Source organism: Pristis pectinata, chromosome 3, assembly GCF_009764475.1.
Source record: "Pristis pectinata isolate sPriPec2 chromosome 3, sPriPec2.1.pri, whole genome shotgun sequence".
Lineage (NCBI taxonomy): Eukaryota > Metazoa > Chordata > Chondrichthyes > Rhinopristiformes > Pristidae > Pristis > Pristis pectinata.
This window is the reverse complement of record NC_067407.1, coordinates 35,675,208-35,693,143: the sequence shown is the minus strand read 5'-3', so window position 1 is coordinate 35,693,143 and position 17,936 is coordinate 35,675,208. Positions and strand designations below refer to the sequence as shown.

At 39.1% G+C, this 17,936-nt stretch overlaps 1 protein-coding gene across 1 annotated transcript in view; it reads left to right on the top strand.

Annotated features, from left to right (window-relative positions):
* Positions 1-17,936, top strand: part of hook1 (hook microtubule-tethering protein 1) — a 51,579-nt gene that overhangs the window by 16,571 nt on the left and 17,072 nt on the right. Inside the window, exons 6-12 of the mRNA XM_052011925.1 lie at positions 763-830; positions 2,350-2,409; positions 4,799-4,882; positions 10,635-10,795; positions 13,210-13,350; positions 15,116-15,317; positions 16,289-16,399. Coding sequence (XP_051867885.1) covers positions 763-830; positions 2,350-2,409; positions 4,799-4,882; positions 10,635-10,795; positions 13,210-13,350; positions 15,116-15,317; positions 16,289-16,399 — 827 coding nt within the window. The remainder of the gene's footprint in view (positions 1-762; positions 831-2,349; positions 2,410-4,798; positions 4,883-10,634; positions 10,796-13,209; positions 13,351-15,115; positions 15,318-16,288; positions 16,400-17,936) is intronic.

Genomic DNA, 17,936 nt, shown 5'->3' with positions numbered 1-17,936 from the left:
GTAGCCAACCCAAAGTTTTATGTAGCTGCAACATGATTTGGCAACTTGTATACTCACTGCCCCGACCAATGAAGGCAAGCATGCTATATATGCCTTCTTTACCACGCTATCCATGTGTTGCCAGTTTCAGGGACCTATGGACGTGCATCCCAAATCATTCTGTACATCAGGCTCATAAGAGTCCTGTTATTTTCAGTATACTTTCTTCTTGCATTTGACCTCCCAACGTGCTTTACCTCACACTTGTCCAGATTAAACTCCATTTGCCATTTCTCTGCCCAAATTTCCAACTGATCTGTATCCTACTGTATCCTTTGACAATCTTCCTTGGTACACAAAGCTCCACCAATTTCCAAGTCATCTGCAAACTTACTAATCAGACCACTTGCATTTTTCTGCAGATCATTATATATATTATGAACAATAGAGGAATACCTGATCGCAGGTCTAAAACACCGCTCCACCACTACCTTCTGTTGACTATGACCAATTTTTTTCCAATTCACCGTGGATCCCATGTGACTTAATCTTCTGGAAAAGCCTACCTACAACAAGGGATGTTGTTAAGTGCTTTACTAAAAGTCCATGTGGACAACATCCACTGCCCTACCCTCATCAATTATCTTTGTCACTTCCTCAAAAATATTAATTAAATACGAATGGAACTGATAAAAAGGATTCCATGAGTGACTGATGATAAGGATTTAAAAAGATATACATTTTTGATTGTAGTAGTTTAAAATATTTAATTTTTAATTACAGAGCACATCCAGAACATCATGACGCTGGAAGAGTCTGTGCAGCATAATGTAATGACCGCCATTCAAGAAGTAAGGAAACACAGATCTAAGTGTGTCATAATTTTAGTATAGGCAATAGTTTGTTGAATGCAAAAGCCTTTCATGGCTGAGAGGTCCAGGGTAGAATGACAAGACCTAACTTGGACCTGTCCTTGCCTTACTGGATCTGTATGCGACTCCAGCCCCAAGACAGCATAGTTGACTCTTAAGGTGTCCCAGCAAAGTACTTAGATGGTGCTGGGCAATTAATACTATCTGTGTTGGTAATGGCCACATCCAAAAACGAATAACAATGAGAAAAAATATGCTGCGCACGATAAACCATACAGCACTGTGATATTGTTAAATATGATATAGCAATACTTATCACTAAAATGCTGAAAATATTGTATCGGAAAACACAGTATAGTGAAAGAGCATTCAAAAACAAGATAAAAAGACATTTTCATTTGTCTTGGACATTACACCCTTAAAAGGTGAAAAAGTGAACCAAAAATGAAGTACTATCAATACTGGTGAAGATACCCAGATTGGTAAAATGAATAACAGAGTTTAGAACCTCTGTAAGCATGTTGATTTAAAGATGAAAGCAAACTACTAAAATTAATGAGTACCATGGGAAACAATTGACATTTGGTAAGTCTGTGAATTGGTTGGTCCCACAATAAAAAAAAGCAATAGTAAATCACTAATGGAACACATAAACCAGTAAAAAAAAAATTAATTTTTCCATCTTTAATAGGAACAGATGCGGGCTCTTAAACCAGATATCTGGATTTTTATATTGGTATTCCTGCTGCATACTTCGATGACCTGATTTTGACTCTGCTGTATTTTAAACTGTATTAATTAGCATGCTCCAAATTAGCTGTCTTTAATTGGGAGTTTCCTCAAGTATTATGTGATGAAGATAGGAATGACTAACACTGCAACGCCCACCACATCTGAAAGTGTCCATAATGGAAACACTGCACTGTTTCCCGGCTTCTTCAGTAATTCCTGTGGTCTTTGCTGCCTGCCATACCAAATTCGAATTCCCTTGTGCTTGTTGATTTCCCTAGTGACACTGAGCACTTTCTGTATAGATGTAGTACTTTATAAATTGGTATACCCTAAATCTGGTATTGTGAAGAGAATTATAATATACCATGTTATCATATGAAATAGGAGGAGGCCATTCATCCCATCAAGTCTATGTTGGCTCAGAGCAATCCCATCAGTCATATTTCTCTGTAACTCATTCTGTCTTCCATCAACTCAATTCTGAGTCTCCAGCCACCCACCTATTGCTGGCGGTAATATACAGTAACCAATCAGCATGTATTTGGGATGTGGGAGGAAACTGGAGTACCCAGAAGAAATCACCGGGAGATGGTGCAACCTCCACATATACCACAGCAGAGGGCAGGATCAAATCTGCGTCACTGGAGCTACGGGGCACCAGCACTATCTGCTACATCATTATGTTCTGTTTATGTTATTGGGGTGGATTGGAAGGGGATCAGAATGAAGGGAGGCAGTATATTGATTGGCCAACTTTGCATTGCAGCTCATGAGTAAAGAACTGGCAGGAACATATGGTGAAGCATCTGGAGATTTGGAACAACAGGTAACTAGAAAATATGATCACATTTTACTTTGCTTATGTTTGAATATCACATCCAGAATAAAAGATTTTTTTTAACCAAACTTGATTCCAATAAATCTGGGTTTCAGCCATTCCCTTAAAACCCAAACAGTAGTATATTTTCTAAGTTAAATAAAACTCTATTCACCATAATCAGCATTATTCTCAGACAGGTAAGGTTCATAAAAAAATTGACAGTGTTAAGCTTTTGCCAAGGTTTGCATTTTAATTTGAACATGGAGTGTTACAAAACAGAACTGCATTGACTGACCAAAAAGACTTCAGCAAGCAAGTTCCTCTGCAATTCGTTCCTTGTTTTTTCCTGATTCAGCAGCAAGAAGTATTCGCAAAGGAGGCACTGTACACGTGTTAAAAGTTATAGAAACTACTTTATTAGAGTTAGATAAAGAATAAAATACAGAAAGGAAGAAGAATACTTAAAATGCAGAAGGAAGCAAAATAATACTTATCAACCAATCGATGAGCTGATCTATATAATGCCGGCGGGAACCTCAGGTGTCTGACAGCCTTTCACGCAGCCTTCTGTCTGTGTCTTTGCATTGGTCGCGACCCGGGCTAAGGGAAGGTCCCGATTTGCACAAAGAAGGTGCCCCTTTTATACCCCTCGAAAACTTAACATAGCTTTTACCCCAGTACTTTTCCATTCCTTAGTGGTACCAGCCTGTACCTTCTTATCACTCGCAACCTTTAGCCTAAATGCCTAACTTGGAAACAGAGACAACAGGTCTGCAAAGAAGAAAACATTCTTCACCAGTATCTAATTTCAAGGATGTGCATCTGTACTCCCTTTGCAAGGTCAAAGAAATGAGGATTTTGGCAATCAATAACAAGGGGATGGGGAGGGGTACCGGTGAAACTGTTAAAAGTCTAACAAGGGCAGAATCTCTCGCATAAGTTCTCAAAACATTTCCACATTCTAAGCTGATTCTATTTTGTGTTACACACTACTGCACATACTAAGGATGTGAATTAGAATTGACTTTTGGCTAATATAACTCTTTCCTTACAGGGGTGGAGAAAGAATCAAGGTAGCTGTTTTTGAATTTGAGTCCAGTAGTCAGACAGGGATGGGGTTTTAGAATTTAAAAAGGCAAGGCAATTGTGGAACAGATTACCTGTTTCACCAGGGGCATCATGGTAGAGGGAATGGGAATTGCAATCAGAGCAATTAATTGCAAGGAAGCTGCAAGTAGATTTTTTCTAAAATCAATAAAATCCTGTTTAAAATTTAAAATTAATTTACTTCATATTCAGAATGTAAGTTGCAGTCCATGATCTTCAGGCTAATAAAATATACGTGAGATTGTAACCAGATTTTGAGGGAAATAGCATGAATTAATTAAATGTCAAAGTAAGTACAAATAGACCATAGAACAGTACAGCACAGGAACAGGCTCTTCAGTCCGCAATGTCTGTGCCAACCATGGTACCAAAAATTAAATTAAATTCCACCTTCCTGTACATGATCCACATCCCTCCATTCTCTGTATGTTCACAAGCCTGTCTAAATGTCTTAATGCTACTATATCTGCTTCCACCACCACCCCTGGCAGTGCATTCCAGACACCTACCATACTCTGTATAAAAAAAACTTGCATTGCACATTTCCTTTAAACTGTCCCCAACTCACCTTAAACCTATGCCCTCTATTTGATATTTCCTCCTTGGAAGGAAAAAGGATCCCGACTATCTACTCTATCTGTGCTTCTCATAACTTTATAAACTTCCATCAGGTCTCTCCTCAGCCTCCGACACTCCAGACAAAACAATCCAAGTTTGTCCAACCTCTCCTTATAGCCAATAGCCTCTAATCCAGGCAACATCCTGGTGAACCTCTTCTGCACCCTCTCCAAAGCCTCCACATCCTTCCTGTACTACAGCAACCAGAATTGCACAGGATACTCCAAAGTTCCATACTGCTGCAACGTGACTTCCTGGCAATGAAAGCAAGCATGTTATACGTCTTCATTACCACCCTGTTGCCATTTTCATGGAGCTATGGACTTGCAATAATTTAAATGAAAAATAATTTCCAGCCACGAGGGGGCATAAAGCATGAGAAGACAAAGTTTCTGCTTTTGATGAAATCAATGATTGGAATCTAATTATGTCCAATGTTGGTCTAGCTGAAAACTTTTTACCTTTGAGTCTGAACAATTGTATGAAAACGGTTTGTAAGGCAGCACTGAAGCCCAAAGTTTTAAAAAAAAAGTTGATTTAAAATTATACTTTTCTATCTTAGTGTTACACAATTAAACATTTTAATATGTTGTCTACTGTCTGTGAATAACTCAATCCATCTCTCCTGTTTGTAAAAAGTGTAGGACTTATTTGAAGTTTATGTTTTCAGTTGCAAAAAGCCATGGAAGACCTCGATGAGGCTTGGGTAGAGAAGGAGGAATTGACACAGCGGTGCCAGGAATTGGATACTCAGGTCAGTGCACAGAAAGTTGCCGTGTGATCTGCACTTGGATAATTACCCCTGCCTGAACCCCTGGCCTGATGTATTTAGAAAGTTAGGCAGCATCAATCTCAGATTATGTGGGAGTAAGGATGTGAAAGAAAAAAAATCATGATATGTGTGCACCATCCTTGTGCATTCACAAAAAATTATAAAATAGTTTGGAAAGTGGTTGCACTCTGGATTCTTTGGGTACTTCAGTCAAAGCATGGCTCTTGAATTGCTCGTTGCCTGTATGAAACAATAATTTCTCTTCAATTGAGTGTTTGGTGAGAGTAATGAAATGCTTGTATACTTTTTGGTTTGTATTTATCATCTGATTAGATTCAACAATATTTGATTACTGTTTATTTGCTGAGGCAAATTAATGGTGCTTATGTATCATGAGATGTTTAATATAATACTCTTGTGCTTAAATTTATTCAACATACCCAGTTAAATGCTTTTCTGAATTATTAGTCTATTTTATACATATTTAAATATGAGGTACAGCTATGTATTTTGTTATAACTAATTATAATCTCAAATTCAGAAATTTCTAAAATTGTATTGTTGAGTTACAAGGCTGAGGTGCGGAAATCTGGTGGAAATTTGTTCTGATGGATTCCTGTTTATTCAAGGCCCTGTTTGATCAATCGGTGGACAAGGGAAAGATTCCAAAAGCTCCTCTCTGAATCTGATAGTAGCTTCATTAAACTCTACAGGACCAAGGAAAGGGAGGGGAAATGGTGTGCCCTTAGGAAATGAAGCAAAGCAGGTTTGGGGACACCACAATATTTTCTAAATCCATGGATATGTCAGACACTAAGGGGTGGAAATTTGATCTTTGTTGTATACATGCAATATGGTGCCATTTTTATGCTGAAAACCATTTTGGAAATTTGTTTTCATCAAAGTGAGGTAACTGTGTCATGCATTTCATTGGACACAATTTTTTTTTGCGAGGAGCTGTAGTCAAAATGGTTTTTAAGAGGCCCAGAGGCATGAAGGGTGAGTGCATTAGATCTTTACAAATGCCCTTTTTGGTTTCCCACTAGAGCTTTGATAGGATTTTGTGTAGTTATTTATCTATGTATGGGTGACACAGTGGTGCAGCTGGTGGAGCTGCTGCCTCACAGCTCCAGTGACCTTTTGCGCTTTCCATGTGGAGTTAGCTCATCCTCCCTATGGCTTTTAGTTTCTTCTGAGTGCGTTGCTTTCCTCCCACATCCCAAAATCAGGTCAGTAGTTTCATTCACCACTTTAAATTGCCCTAATATGAAAGTTCGTGGTAGAATCCGGGAGGAGTTGATGGGACTGCAGGAGAATAAAATAGGATAAAGTGTGGGATTAATATAATTAGGTGCTTGATGATTGGCCAGAATTAGTGAGTTGAAGGGTCTCTTTCTGTCCTATGTGACTCCATGTTTTTTTGCTATATATTCATGTGGGCTTTGCAGACTGAGCAAGTATTTAATTTCCCATCCCTAAGTGCCCTTGGGAAGATGGTAGTAAGCTGCCTTCTTGAACTGCTGCGGTCCTTGAGGTGTGGGTACACCCACAATGCTGTTAGTGGGGGAATTCCGGGATTTTGACTCAGGATGAAGGAACAGCAATATATTTCCAAGTGAGTATAGTATGTGGCTTTGATGTTCCCATGCTTTTGCTACCCATGTCCTAGCTGGTAAAGGTCATGAGTCTGGAAGGTGCTGTCTAATGGAGTCTTGGTGACAATCCTATCTGCATCCTCACACCTTCATATGAAAAGACTGAAAGGAAACGAGGAAAGATTTTGCTGCGCCTTTGGCGATGATCCTTGTGTCCTCACTGGCCACAGGAGTAGTGCCAGATGATTGGAGGGTGGCAAATGTTGTTCCTTTGTTTAAGAAAGAGAGTAGGGATAACCCTGGGAATTACAGACCAGTGAGTCATACTTCAGTGGTGGGCAAATTACTGGAGAAGATTCTTAGATCAGGATTTATGGGCATTTGGAGAAGCATAGGCTGATTAGGGACAGTCAGCATAGCTTTGTGAGGGGCAGGTTGTGCCTCAAGAGCCTGATTGAATTCTTTGAGGATGTGACAAAGCACATTGATGAAGGTAGAGCAGCGGATGTGGTGTACGTGGATTTTAGTAAGGCGTTTGATAAGGTTCCTCATGGGAGGCTCATTCAGAAAGTCAGGAGGCATGGGATCCAGGGAAACTTGACTGTGTGGATTCAGAATTGGCTCGCTCATAGAAGACAGAGGGTGGTGGTAGATGGAGCGCATTTTGCCTGGAGGTCGGTGACCAGTGGTGTTCCGCAGGGATCTGTTCTGGGACTCCTGCTCTTTATGATTTTTATAAATGACTTGGATGAGGATGTGGAAGGGTGGGTTAGTAAGTTTGCTGATGATACAAAGGTTGGTGGTGTTGTGGATAGTGTAGAAGGTTGCCTTAGATTACAACAGGATATTGATAGAATGCAGAGCTGGGCTGAGAAGTGGCAAATGGAGTTCAACCCAAAAAAGTGTGAAGTGATACACTTCGGGAGATTGAATTTGAAGGCAGAATACAAGGTTAATGACAGGACTCTTAGCAGTGTGGAGGAACAGAAGGATCTTGGGGTCCACATCCATAGATCCCTCAAGGTTGCCGCACAGGTCGATAGGGTTGTTAAGAAGGCGTATGGTGTGTTGGCTTTCATTAGTTGGGGTATTGAGTTCAAGAGCCGCGAGGTAATGTCGCAGCTCTATAGAACTCTGGTTAGACCATACTTAGAGTATTGTGTTCAGTTCTGGTCGCCTCATTATAGGAAGGATGCGGAAGCTTTAGAGAGGGTGCAGAGGAGATTTACCAGGACGCTGCCTGGATTAGAGAGCATGTCTTACGAGCATAGGTTGAGTGAGCTAGGGCTTTTCTCTTTGGAGAGAAGGAGGATTAGAGGTGACTTGATAGAGGTGTACAAGAAGATAAGAGGCATAGATCTAGCCGACAGTCAGAGACTTTTTTCCCAGGGCAAAAATAGCTAACAAGAGGGGGCATAATTTTAAGGTGATTGGAGGAAGATATAAGGGGGATGTCAGAGGTAAGTTTTTTTCCACAGAGAGTGGTGGGTGCATGGAACGCATTGCCGGCAGAGGTGGTGGGGGCAGATACATTAGGGACATTTATGAGACTCTTAGATAGACACGTGAATGATAGAGAAATGGAGGGCTATGTGGGAGGGAAGGGTTAGATAGATGTTAGAGCAGGATAAAATGTCGGCACAACATCGTGGGCCGAAGGGCCTGTACTGTGCTGTAATGTTCTATGTTTTATGAAACTCCAATTTGAATGATAGTAGCATCAGCAGATCTCTCGTGACACCAGAATGAAATGTAAATGCCTATCTAATTCTTGGACTGGAAGTTTCTTCTGGCATCTCCCAATGTCAGGATGGTTTATGAGAGCCCACTGCCACTTTCCAGATGAGAAAAAAGCTTAATGCCTGCATTTTTAAAATTTCTCGTAATGAAATAGAATTTCAGGAATCAAAAAATACTCTTGTAGTTCTTTGGTAATTAAGTAGGCAACATCTATCTACTTATGATATTTGATGCATTAAAGATAGTGCATTAGTAAATTAAAGTGCCACTGCACAAAGCATAAGATGGCTCTTTACGTCCATGGTGTCTGGGAGGTGTGTTTCAACTAGAAATCCAAATGCTTAACTACAAACTGTTCTCAGACAGACTTGACGCTCCTTTCACCTTGTGTAGAGGGGGAGAGGATTAGGGATTTCTCAATTCAACCTCTTCTAATGCATTTCCAGTACCTTTTTGCACCTTGATGTAAGAAGAGGGTTTTAAGCATGTCGCTTATACTCCATCAAAGAGAATGGGGGATGTGATGTGAGATCTTCACTCAGTGCTATTAAGGAAAGAGGTTCCAAAACTGGGGAGGAAATTGTTTCTTGAAAGGAAAAACAACAAAGGAAATTGTTTCCTTGTTTTTTTTTCACATAACATTTTATTTAGATTTTTTTACATCATTCAGGGATGAGAATAAATGTGTAGTAGATATTGCTGCACCAATCAGTGCAATGACATCATGCTTTACAGATTCAAATGTAGACCACACAAAAATGTGATTTAGCTAAAATGAAAAGTTTTCCAAATTACATATAATATTAGAAATAATGTTATTTTTTACTGTGCTTTATTAATTGTAGTGAACAACGTAATCTTGCAAGATGCCATTTCAGTCTCATTTTTTTTTCATTATTACGTCATTTTGAGACTGTTCGAAAGCAGTGAAATCTAATGAGTGAAATGGCCTGATGCAAAAATAATGTTATTTATGATTCAAGAAAAATGAATTGCCATAAAACAAGATTATGATTGAGAATCATGCAAGAACTGTGCATTGTAGCCTACAAAGGCCACCGATTTTAATTTTGTAAAAGAAATAATTGATATTTATCCCAATAGTAAGAGGAATAGGAAAAATATAAGGAGAATGACAAACTTGTCATTAGTGCCATATCTGCAAAATGTGTATTTTTCTGTTGCTGCTAAGATATGGTCAGCTGGATAGAAATGTGTATGATGCTATATGTCATAATACAAAGTCAAGCAAATATATGTGTAGAGTTTTCTAATGTATTTTGAGCATTGGGTTTTGACTCAGAAAATACAACATTCACGTGTTACAGTTTGTTAAGATAAAAATTTTTCAGAGCATGAGATTATAATGAATGTGCCATGAATCTTGATAATTGCAACACCCACATATTACAGGCAAGGATATCAACAATTTGAATTCTAACTAAACATACAGGGAGAAGAAATAATGAGGTGCTTGTCTGGAAAATGGCTTTCTAGTACGAAGGGAGATTAATTTAGTTGAGGCTGGTACTCTTTCAAGTTTAGAAGAATAGATGGCTTACTGTTTCCCCTGGCTGTAGTGTCTAGAACCAGGGTCACGATCAAAATAAGAGGTTATCATTCAGGACAGAGATGAGGAGAAATTTCTTCACCGTAAAGGTGATGAATTTTCTACCCAACATAAGGCTCAGTGCCGGTTATATTCAGGACCAAGATCAATGCATTTTTAGATCTTAAGGGAATTGAGGAATATGGGATTAGTGCAGGAAAGAGACTCTGAGGTAAAAGATTAGTCATGATCTTATTAAATGGCAGAACAGGAATGCAGGCAAATGACCTCCACCTGCATGTGCTTTTTATTTTATGTTATTCCAGCTGATCTTATTGGTAATGTTCTATTAATGATAATTGTCCATGGAAGTAGATGTTTGAAGCTGTTGCCAAATAGATTTGTGCATGGTTGTATATTGCTATAATAGTGCTATTGTTGTAATAACTCAGGGTGTAACCTATAACTAACATCCACACCTTCAATGTATTGGCTGACTTAGTCATGGATGTGATTTTTAGAGCTGTTTGGCAGACTTGATTACTACAACATGAGGCTCTGTTATGGGGAAATATGATATTAATGGGCAAAAAGCCTGCCTGACATCACAATGCCCTGTTCCTTCACAGCCATGGATTCTCTTGAGTACAGAGGGAAAGAACTGGGGACAAAATCTCTGGGAAAATTCATGAACAAAATCCAAAGAAATGCCTCTTTGACCCTTCAGGCAATCCAATTATCCAGGAGATCTCATTGATTATTTATGTATTAACTATTAATCCGTGTAAATAGAATTTAGGTATCTGGGTTAAATTGCTAACATGTCAAAGAATATGTACACTACTTTTAGGTTTCTGCTCTACAAGAAGAAAGGAACAGTTTGTTGGCTGAGAATGATCTTCTATCAGAGAGAATACACCAAATGGATACAGTTGATGATCCACAGCTTGCAAACAAGAAGTACTTTAATGTCCAGCTTCAGTTGGAGCAAATACAAGAAGAGAACTATAGGTATGTGATTCATTTCTGTTCATTTAATTTGCACAGTAAATGTGAGATGTGGGCATCAGTGTTGGAGCCATATCTTTCACAAAGGAGGAAGATTGTTGTTGTCAGAGATCAATCATCTTAATCTTAGGACATCACTGCAGGGACTCCTCAGGGCAGTGTCCTTGTCGCAACCCATTTTCAGTTGTTTCATCAATTATCTTCCTTTCATCTTAAGCTCAGAAGTGGGGATGTTCACTGATGATTGCATAATGTTCAATTCCATTTTCAACTCCTTGGCACATGAGACAGTTTGATGTTTGCATGGAATAAGACCGAGATGACTATGAGGCAAGGGCTGGCAAGTAACAATCTGGCCACTAGAGGTGCCAGGTTATGACCATCTTCAACAAGAGACAGTCTAACTAATTTGACATTCAATTGTATTGCCATCACTGAATCCCCCACCATCCTGGGATGGGGGTGCTGGGTGGGTGGTCACAATTGAACTTCAGGGAGGCAGTTCACTACCACCTTCTCAAAGATAATTAGGGATGAAGAATAAATGCTGGACTTGCCAGGAACTACTGCACTCTATATCTACCACCAGATGGAGCTTCAGTTACTCCAAATATTGCAGATGATTGTACCTACAGCAGCTCTGTTCTACCAGCTTCACCAGCCTTAGCACATCACACACATTCCTGACCTTATTCTTGGCTAACAGCAAGTTTGGAGCATCACCTCACCACATCCTCTCTTGCTTCAGTTCCACATTTTTTATTCTAAAAATATACTGTAGTCATAAAAATATATACAAGAAATACGTATAAATACACACAAACCCATAAATGTTAAGTAATGGCTTTGATCCTCAGCAGTGACTGCTTTACTAAGTCACAAAATGTTAATGCTACATGATACTCATTTTTAACCCACCTTTATTTGGTGTGTATTTTTATATTTGTTTACAGTTATTTCCTTAAACATGTGCTTATTTCCGAGCTAGCATATCCTTTTTTATTTGACACAAAAAAATGCTTTTGGTCTTTCTTTGATTACCTTTAATGCATATCTTGCCTGCTAGTAGAATCTCTGTGAATCCTTCACTCTCCTCTTTCCTATTATTTACTCAATTACTTTCTTTTATTCCCGTGACATTTTCTTTCAATTTGATAATTTTGGAAATCTGGTAAGATGGCACATTGAAACCAAAGATGAGCAAGAGTACGCTTTACGCTATATTGTTTTTGATAGACTATTATGAACATACAATTGTGTGTATACAAAATTACTTAATGATTTAAGCAAGAATTGTCTATAAATTACATTTCACAGGTATGTAAAGGTAGTAGTTGAAAGGTCTTTTCCTCCCTAACCTCCACTCTCGTTTCCTGTAAAGAGCTATTGGTGTTTGCCCTGGTTAAATCCCCTTGGCTGTGAAATTGGCATGTGATGGAATTGTGGCAATGGAGTACATCATGTTCCACATAGCATTGCCAGATTGTACCTGTTGCTCAGATTTTATATGTACAATTTCATGTTTCATATGAAAATTTGGATGTTTAAATTTCACTTGCTGCTATATCATTATATCTAAGTCATAACTGGGCAGTATTCCCGATATGCATTAGATGGATGGGCTGGATCCTACTGGGCCCAGCCTGCTGATTAGATTTGCTCCCTGTGATTTCTTCCTGCCTGCACTTGCCCTTTTGCAGAGGGCCGATCGAGCTGATCCAACAGGTGATTGTCAAGGACTCCAGTGGTAACTTGTCTTAAGTCAACATATCGGGAGGCACTGGCAGTCCTTAATAGCTTGCCAGTAGTCAAAGGCTTCTCAAGAGGTTTTAAACCTGTCTGCTAGCACTATCTGTACTTCCCCACTTCTGCATTCCCCACCTGGACAGTGATGCAATTCAAATAAATAAGATATCTTTATTAGTCACATGTACATCGAAACACACAGTGAAATACATCTTTTGTGTAGAATGTTCTGGGGGCAGCCTGCAGGTGTTGCCATGCTTCTGGCACCAACATAGCATGCCCACAACTTCCTAATTCGTATGTCTTTGGAATGTAGGAGGAAACCGGAGCACCCAGAGGAAACCCACGCAGACACGGGGAGAACGTACAAACTCCTTACAGACAGTGGCCGAAATTGAACCCAGGTTGCTGGTGCTGTAATAGTGTTACGCTAACCGCTACACTACCGTGCTTGCCTAGTAAATGAGGTTTCCAGTTATCTGCCCTTCCTAGTGTAAAAGCGGAAAGCTGGACGTAAAGTACATCCAGGCTCTCCTCAGCGAGTCACTTGGATGAACTTCATGTTCCATACTGGTTATAACATAGATCAGGGTCAGTTTGGTTCAGAAAGGTCAGAAATGATTTGTGTATTTATATTTTACAGAAGCTGTTTTTGTTGTGAATCTCTCTAGGCTTGAAGCAGCAAAGGATGACTATCGTATTCATTGTGAGGAGCTGGAGCAACAACTGATTGAAGTACAGCATAGGAATGATGAATTAAACAGTTTGGCAGAAGAAAATCTCGCTCTTAAAGATGAAATTGATGTTCTGAGGTAAAAAAAAAAGAGATTTCCACCTATGTTGTGTTACATAAAAAAAGGAAACAAAACATTGGAGCAGGAGCAGAGGTAGCCAGGTGGTCCCTTGAGGTTGTTCTGTTGTTCATGGCTAATCTGATCTTGGCCTCAGTTACACTTTCTTGCCTGTTCCCCATTCCCCTTGACAACCCAAAAGATCAAAGCTCCTTTTGATCTCAGCTGTGAATACTTTTAATGACTCTGCCTCCATAGTTCACTGGCGATTTGCAATACTTGAAAAAATAACTTACTCCTCATCTTAATTTTAAAATGAACAGTCCCTTATCTTAAGACTACCTCCCCCAATTTTAGATCCCTTATAAGGTGCATCCTCTCAATGTCATTAAACTAACCAACAGCATAAGTACTGACCAGGAATTGTTTCACGATGATCCGCATTGTCAAAGAGCTTTCCATATTCAAAATAAGAGATGGATAAATCTTTCAACTGTATTATGCCACTGTCATAGGAGACCTGCACAGAAGGTACTTACAAGATGATGCTATTTGCACAGCTGCTAAGGCCACCTACCATGATTAGCTCCAATTTTGGAGGAAAACAAAGGCACATCCGCACAAAACTGCTGGAAATTCCTTGCATAAGCACCAGCGAGTTCAAGGTTCCTGTACAGTTCTCACAATTGACAATGCTTCTCTGTTGGACTATACATAAAATCCAGTGGTGAAGTGTGAGGTTGTGTTCACAACCCCTCAATCAATCTGCACCAAGAGCAAGGCAACTTCTTCATTTGTTTTGGAGTGGAACAGCTGTGAGAAACCAAACTAAGTGTAGTTAATTTGTACTTTTTAATTGTTTTGGTTTATTTTATTAATTTTGTTTGAACTTTTAACATGTCTACTGCTTAAAGATTTGATGGTTTAGGTTTTGAATGCTTTTGCATGAGAAACGTTCACAGTGATCCAACAGGGGTAAGCCAGGCCATGACTTAAACAGTCAGTGTGAGTTTTGCAGCATTTCTGTAGGTGGGGCTTGTTCTCCATCTCTTGCCTCTTTCCAACCTCCATTATGGGATTTGCATGGAGGAAGCTCTGTCACAGCAAAGTACCTTGTCCCCAATGAGAGTGAAGCCTGCTTCTGTCCACAGAAGAATTGTGCTAATCTTGATGGGTGGTCCATCTATTTTGCAGTTAATGCGCGCTGTGCAACTGGATTTTCTCATCTATGTGATGTCTTTTTAGTAGTGTTGAGAATCTGGGAAAATCATGAAGAAGGTGCTCTTGTGTTTTAAAATGAGTTTCTCGTTTATTTATTGTGGTAATGTTACCCATTCCCATGCCTGTAATTGCTTTTATCAATTCACCCATATCTGCTTGGCTTTTCAGGAAATTTGTTTGATGCTTTTCTGAATACAAGAGTTTTCTGTTCCTTTGCATGCTAAACTTGCCTGATTACAGACTAAATAGAGAGAAGCTGTTTCCATTATGCAGCAGTTCAAGGACTAGGGTCATGGATTTAAAGTGATGGGTGAAACACACAGAGAAAATCTTTATTATTATGCAGAGAGTGATTATAAATTGGAACACAAGGGTGGTGTAAACGTTGTCAATCAGGGCTTTCTAAAGGGAAATGGGTAGGCACTTGAGGACAAATTAATTTCAAGGCTGCAGTGGAATGTGACTGACAGGATTTCTTCACCTGGACTGGTGTGGACTTGACTATCTGAATGGCTGCCTCTTGCACTGTAACAATTCTCTGATTCTGTGATTTGTCTTTTCACAGGAATTATTCAGATAAGGTAATCAAATTAGAGGCCTCAGTGGAGTCATACAAAAAAAAGCTAGATGATCTGAATGACTTGAAGCGACAGATGAAATTATTGGAGGACAAAAACATGATGTACATGCAGAATGTAGTCAGCCTGGAGGAGGAACTGCGTAAAGCTAATGCAGCCCGTGCTCAGCTAGAGACGTACAAGAGACAAGTAAGCATCAAGCACAGATCCTGTGGTCTGAGCTTATCTTGCAGTTTCATGAACAACAGTAAAAGAACACTAATACAATAGTCATAAGATCTCAGTCATAAGGTCCACAAGATGCCCAGATGACTCATGATCTATTTGAGGAAGTGCTCTCCAACGAATAAGCAGTTGCATTGTCATTCACGTATCAGCATCTCTGAGCTAGAGCTGAGAAAGATACCTTCATAATTGGAGAGCAGAACTGTTAAAGTTTTTAACAACTTAATTTGTTTGCATTGTTCCAAAAATTTGGTAGTTGAAAAAAGATTGTTGAAATTTCCTTTGCATTCCCCTGTAATTATTGTTTCCATTCATGAAAAAATGCTAACTTGCTTAGTTCCACAGGTCTTTTTATACTTTACTGAATACCTAATACGGTATATCTCTCTCACAATTCCCTATCCAACTCTTTGGAAAAACATATGGTTCGGCATTTGGCATACTAAGAGAAGTTTACTGCAGCCCCTTGAAACTCACCGGGGCCCTGGTTAATGTACTCCCTCCTGCTCAGAGGTCACAGTTCCCATGATCCTTTTAAACTCAATGAGCCTTGGTTTCTATGCTATGCTCCATTTAAACTAACCAGGTTCACTGGAAAATTTATTACAATACTGTATAATATCTACAAAAATAGGATTTAAAGTGTGTTGGGATTTTCTGGAAAATCGGCTGGTCTGGCACCACCGAAGTCCCAAACATGCCAGATTATTGGAGTTTTACTGTGTGTGGAGGAGCAACTGCTGCTCCAGTGGGAACAGGTAACTCTAAATAGGCTAAGAATTGATCTGAGGACTTTCTTATTCTGTTTGGCCTCTGCCATTTGTGAGGTGTACATTTCCCCATTACACCATTGAAGATAATTTTCTCAATTTATTATAACAGTGCCAATTGATCTGGTGACTTCTCATAACACTGAATGCTTTTTGTTATTCAAGGTTCAGGAGCTCCACAATTCATTGTCTGGGGAAATGAGAAGAGCAGACAAATTGGCTTTTGAGCTGAAACAGATTGAGGAAAAGCATGAAACATTACTGAAGGAAAAAGAGGCGAGTATCCTTAGTATTCAGATAGAAAGGTGCATCGTTGTCTTTTTTTAAACTCTTTGAATCTGATTGCCTTATTAGCTGAAACACTGTAATGCCTTGGTTTAACACAGGGTATTTATTAAAGCTTTGAACTTTGTTTTCCTCAGAATATGATCCACATATTTCTTGGCAGTGATAAATTGTTAGCCCATTTACTCAAATGTGACTTAAGTAATTTCTACCAAGTGTAAGCAAGCATATATATATTTTAGCCTAGTTCCCTAAACTTTCAGACAGTAAAAATCTGCAGGATTTCTTTCAGGAGTCCTTGAATGAGTTGAAAACAACTTGGCGCTTCACAAAGTTTTATTGGAAAAGTTTAAAACAAAGAAACAGTCACAGAGCACATGGCACTAGCTTTACTACTAGGAGATGAGCCGAGACAAAAGGAATGAAAGATGAGCCGGGGCAGGGGTAAGAGAGCAAGAGAGTGATTAACAAAAAAATGACACCTTTTATTCCTGAGATAAGAGGTACTCCTTAGCTAACAATAGTCCAATCAGGAAACCTATTAAATACCTGTTGCCAAACTAACCAATGAAAAAACACATATTCACCTGATGGACGAACCAATAAGCTAGGAAGCGGCCATTCCTTGTACAGCCACTTGAGGTGTATTAAACACTACACATGTTAAAAAATTAATTAAAACAGTCGAATCCAACACCCCATTTACTCAAATCTGACTTAAGTAATTTCTACCAAGTGTAAGCAAACATATATATTTTAGCCTAGTTCCCTAAACTTTCAGACAGTAAAAATGGATCAGGCATTTTAATATTGACTGAAGTTTTCAAAACTAAATATTAAAAGCACCGTTGTCAGAATTTGTGCATTCTTGGATAGTCAGATTTTATTCAGTTCTTAATACTTTAGCTTCTTTGCTGTCACATTGCTTCCAGCCATGCAAACTTTCTTTCCACAAAATTTGTGGTCCAGCATCTCCAACTGAGGGAATAGCTGTCTTTATTTCTCAAATCCCTCTCCCAGAGTAATTGTGTAGCATGAGAAAAGCAGCTTCACCAGCCTGTTTCTCTGCTCCTTCAATGTAGAATCAATTTGCCTCTAATATCAGAACTGACATTGGGAGCTAGTCAGCTGAAAACGTTTGGATGCATACTGTAGCAATTCTACATGGGTGCAGACAAGTAGTTAGGTTATGAGGCCAACAGCTCAGAGGCTGTGCTCAACTGCCAATGTTGCAAGTTATAAAATTAGATTTAATAAATCTGTGCATTGGCAGCAAATAAAATCTATAAGTTCGTTTTAAAAAAAAATCCAACTGACATACCACCATGCCAAGTAGTGATAATCTCCATAAATATGCAAATGGCCAAGAAAAGCAATCATCTGTCTCAGTCATACTATCGCCTCAGGGCAATAGTAAATCAATAATGAAGTTCAGGTTTGCTCACAGGATAAATGTCTGCTATGTTGCCCAAATTACGATCATTTTGGGATGGTACCTAATAAAACACTTATAAAAATCATTGCTTAT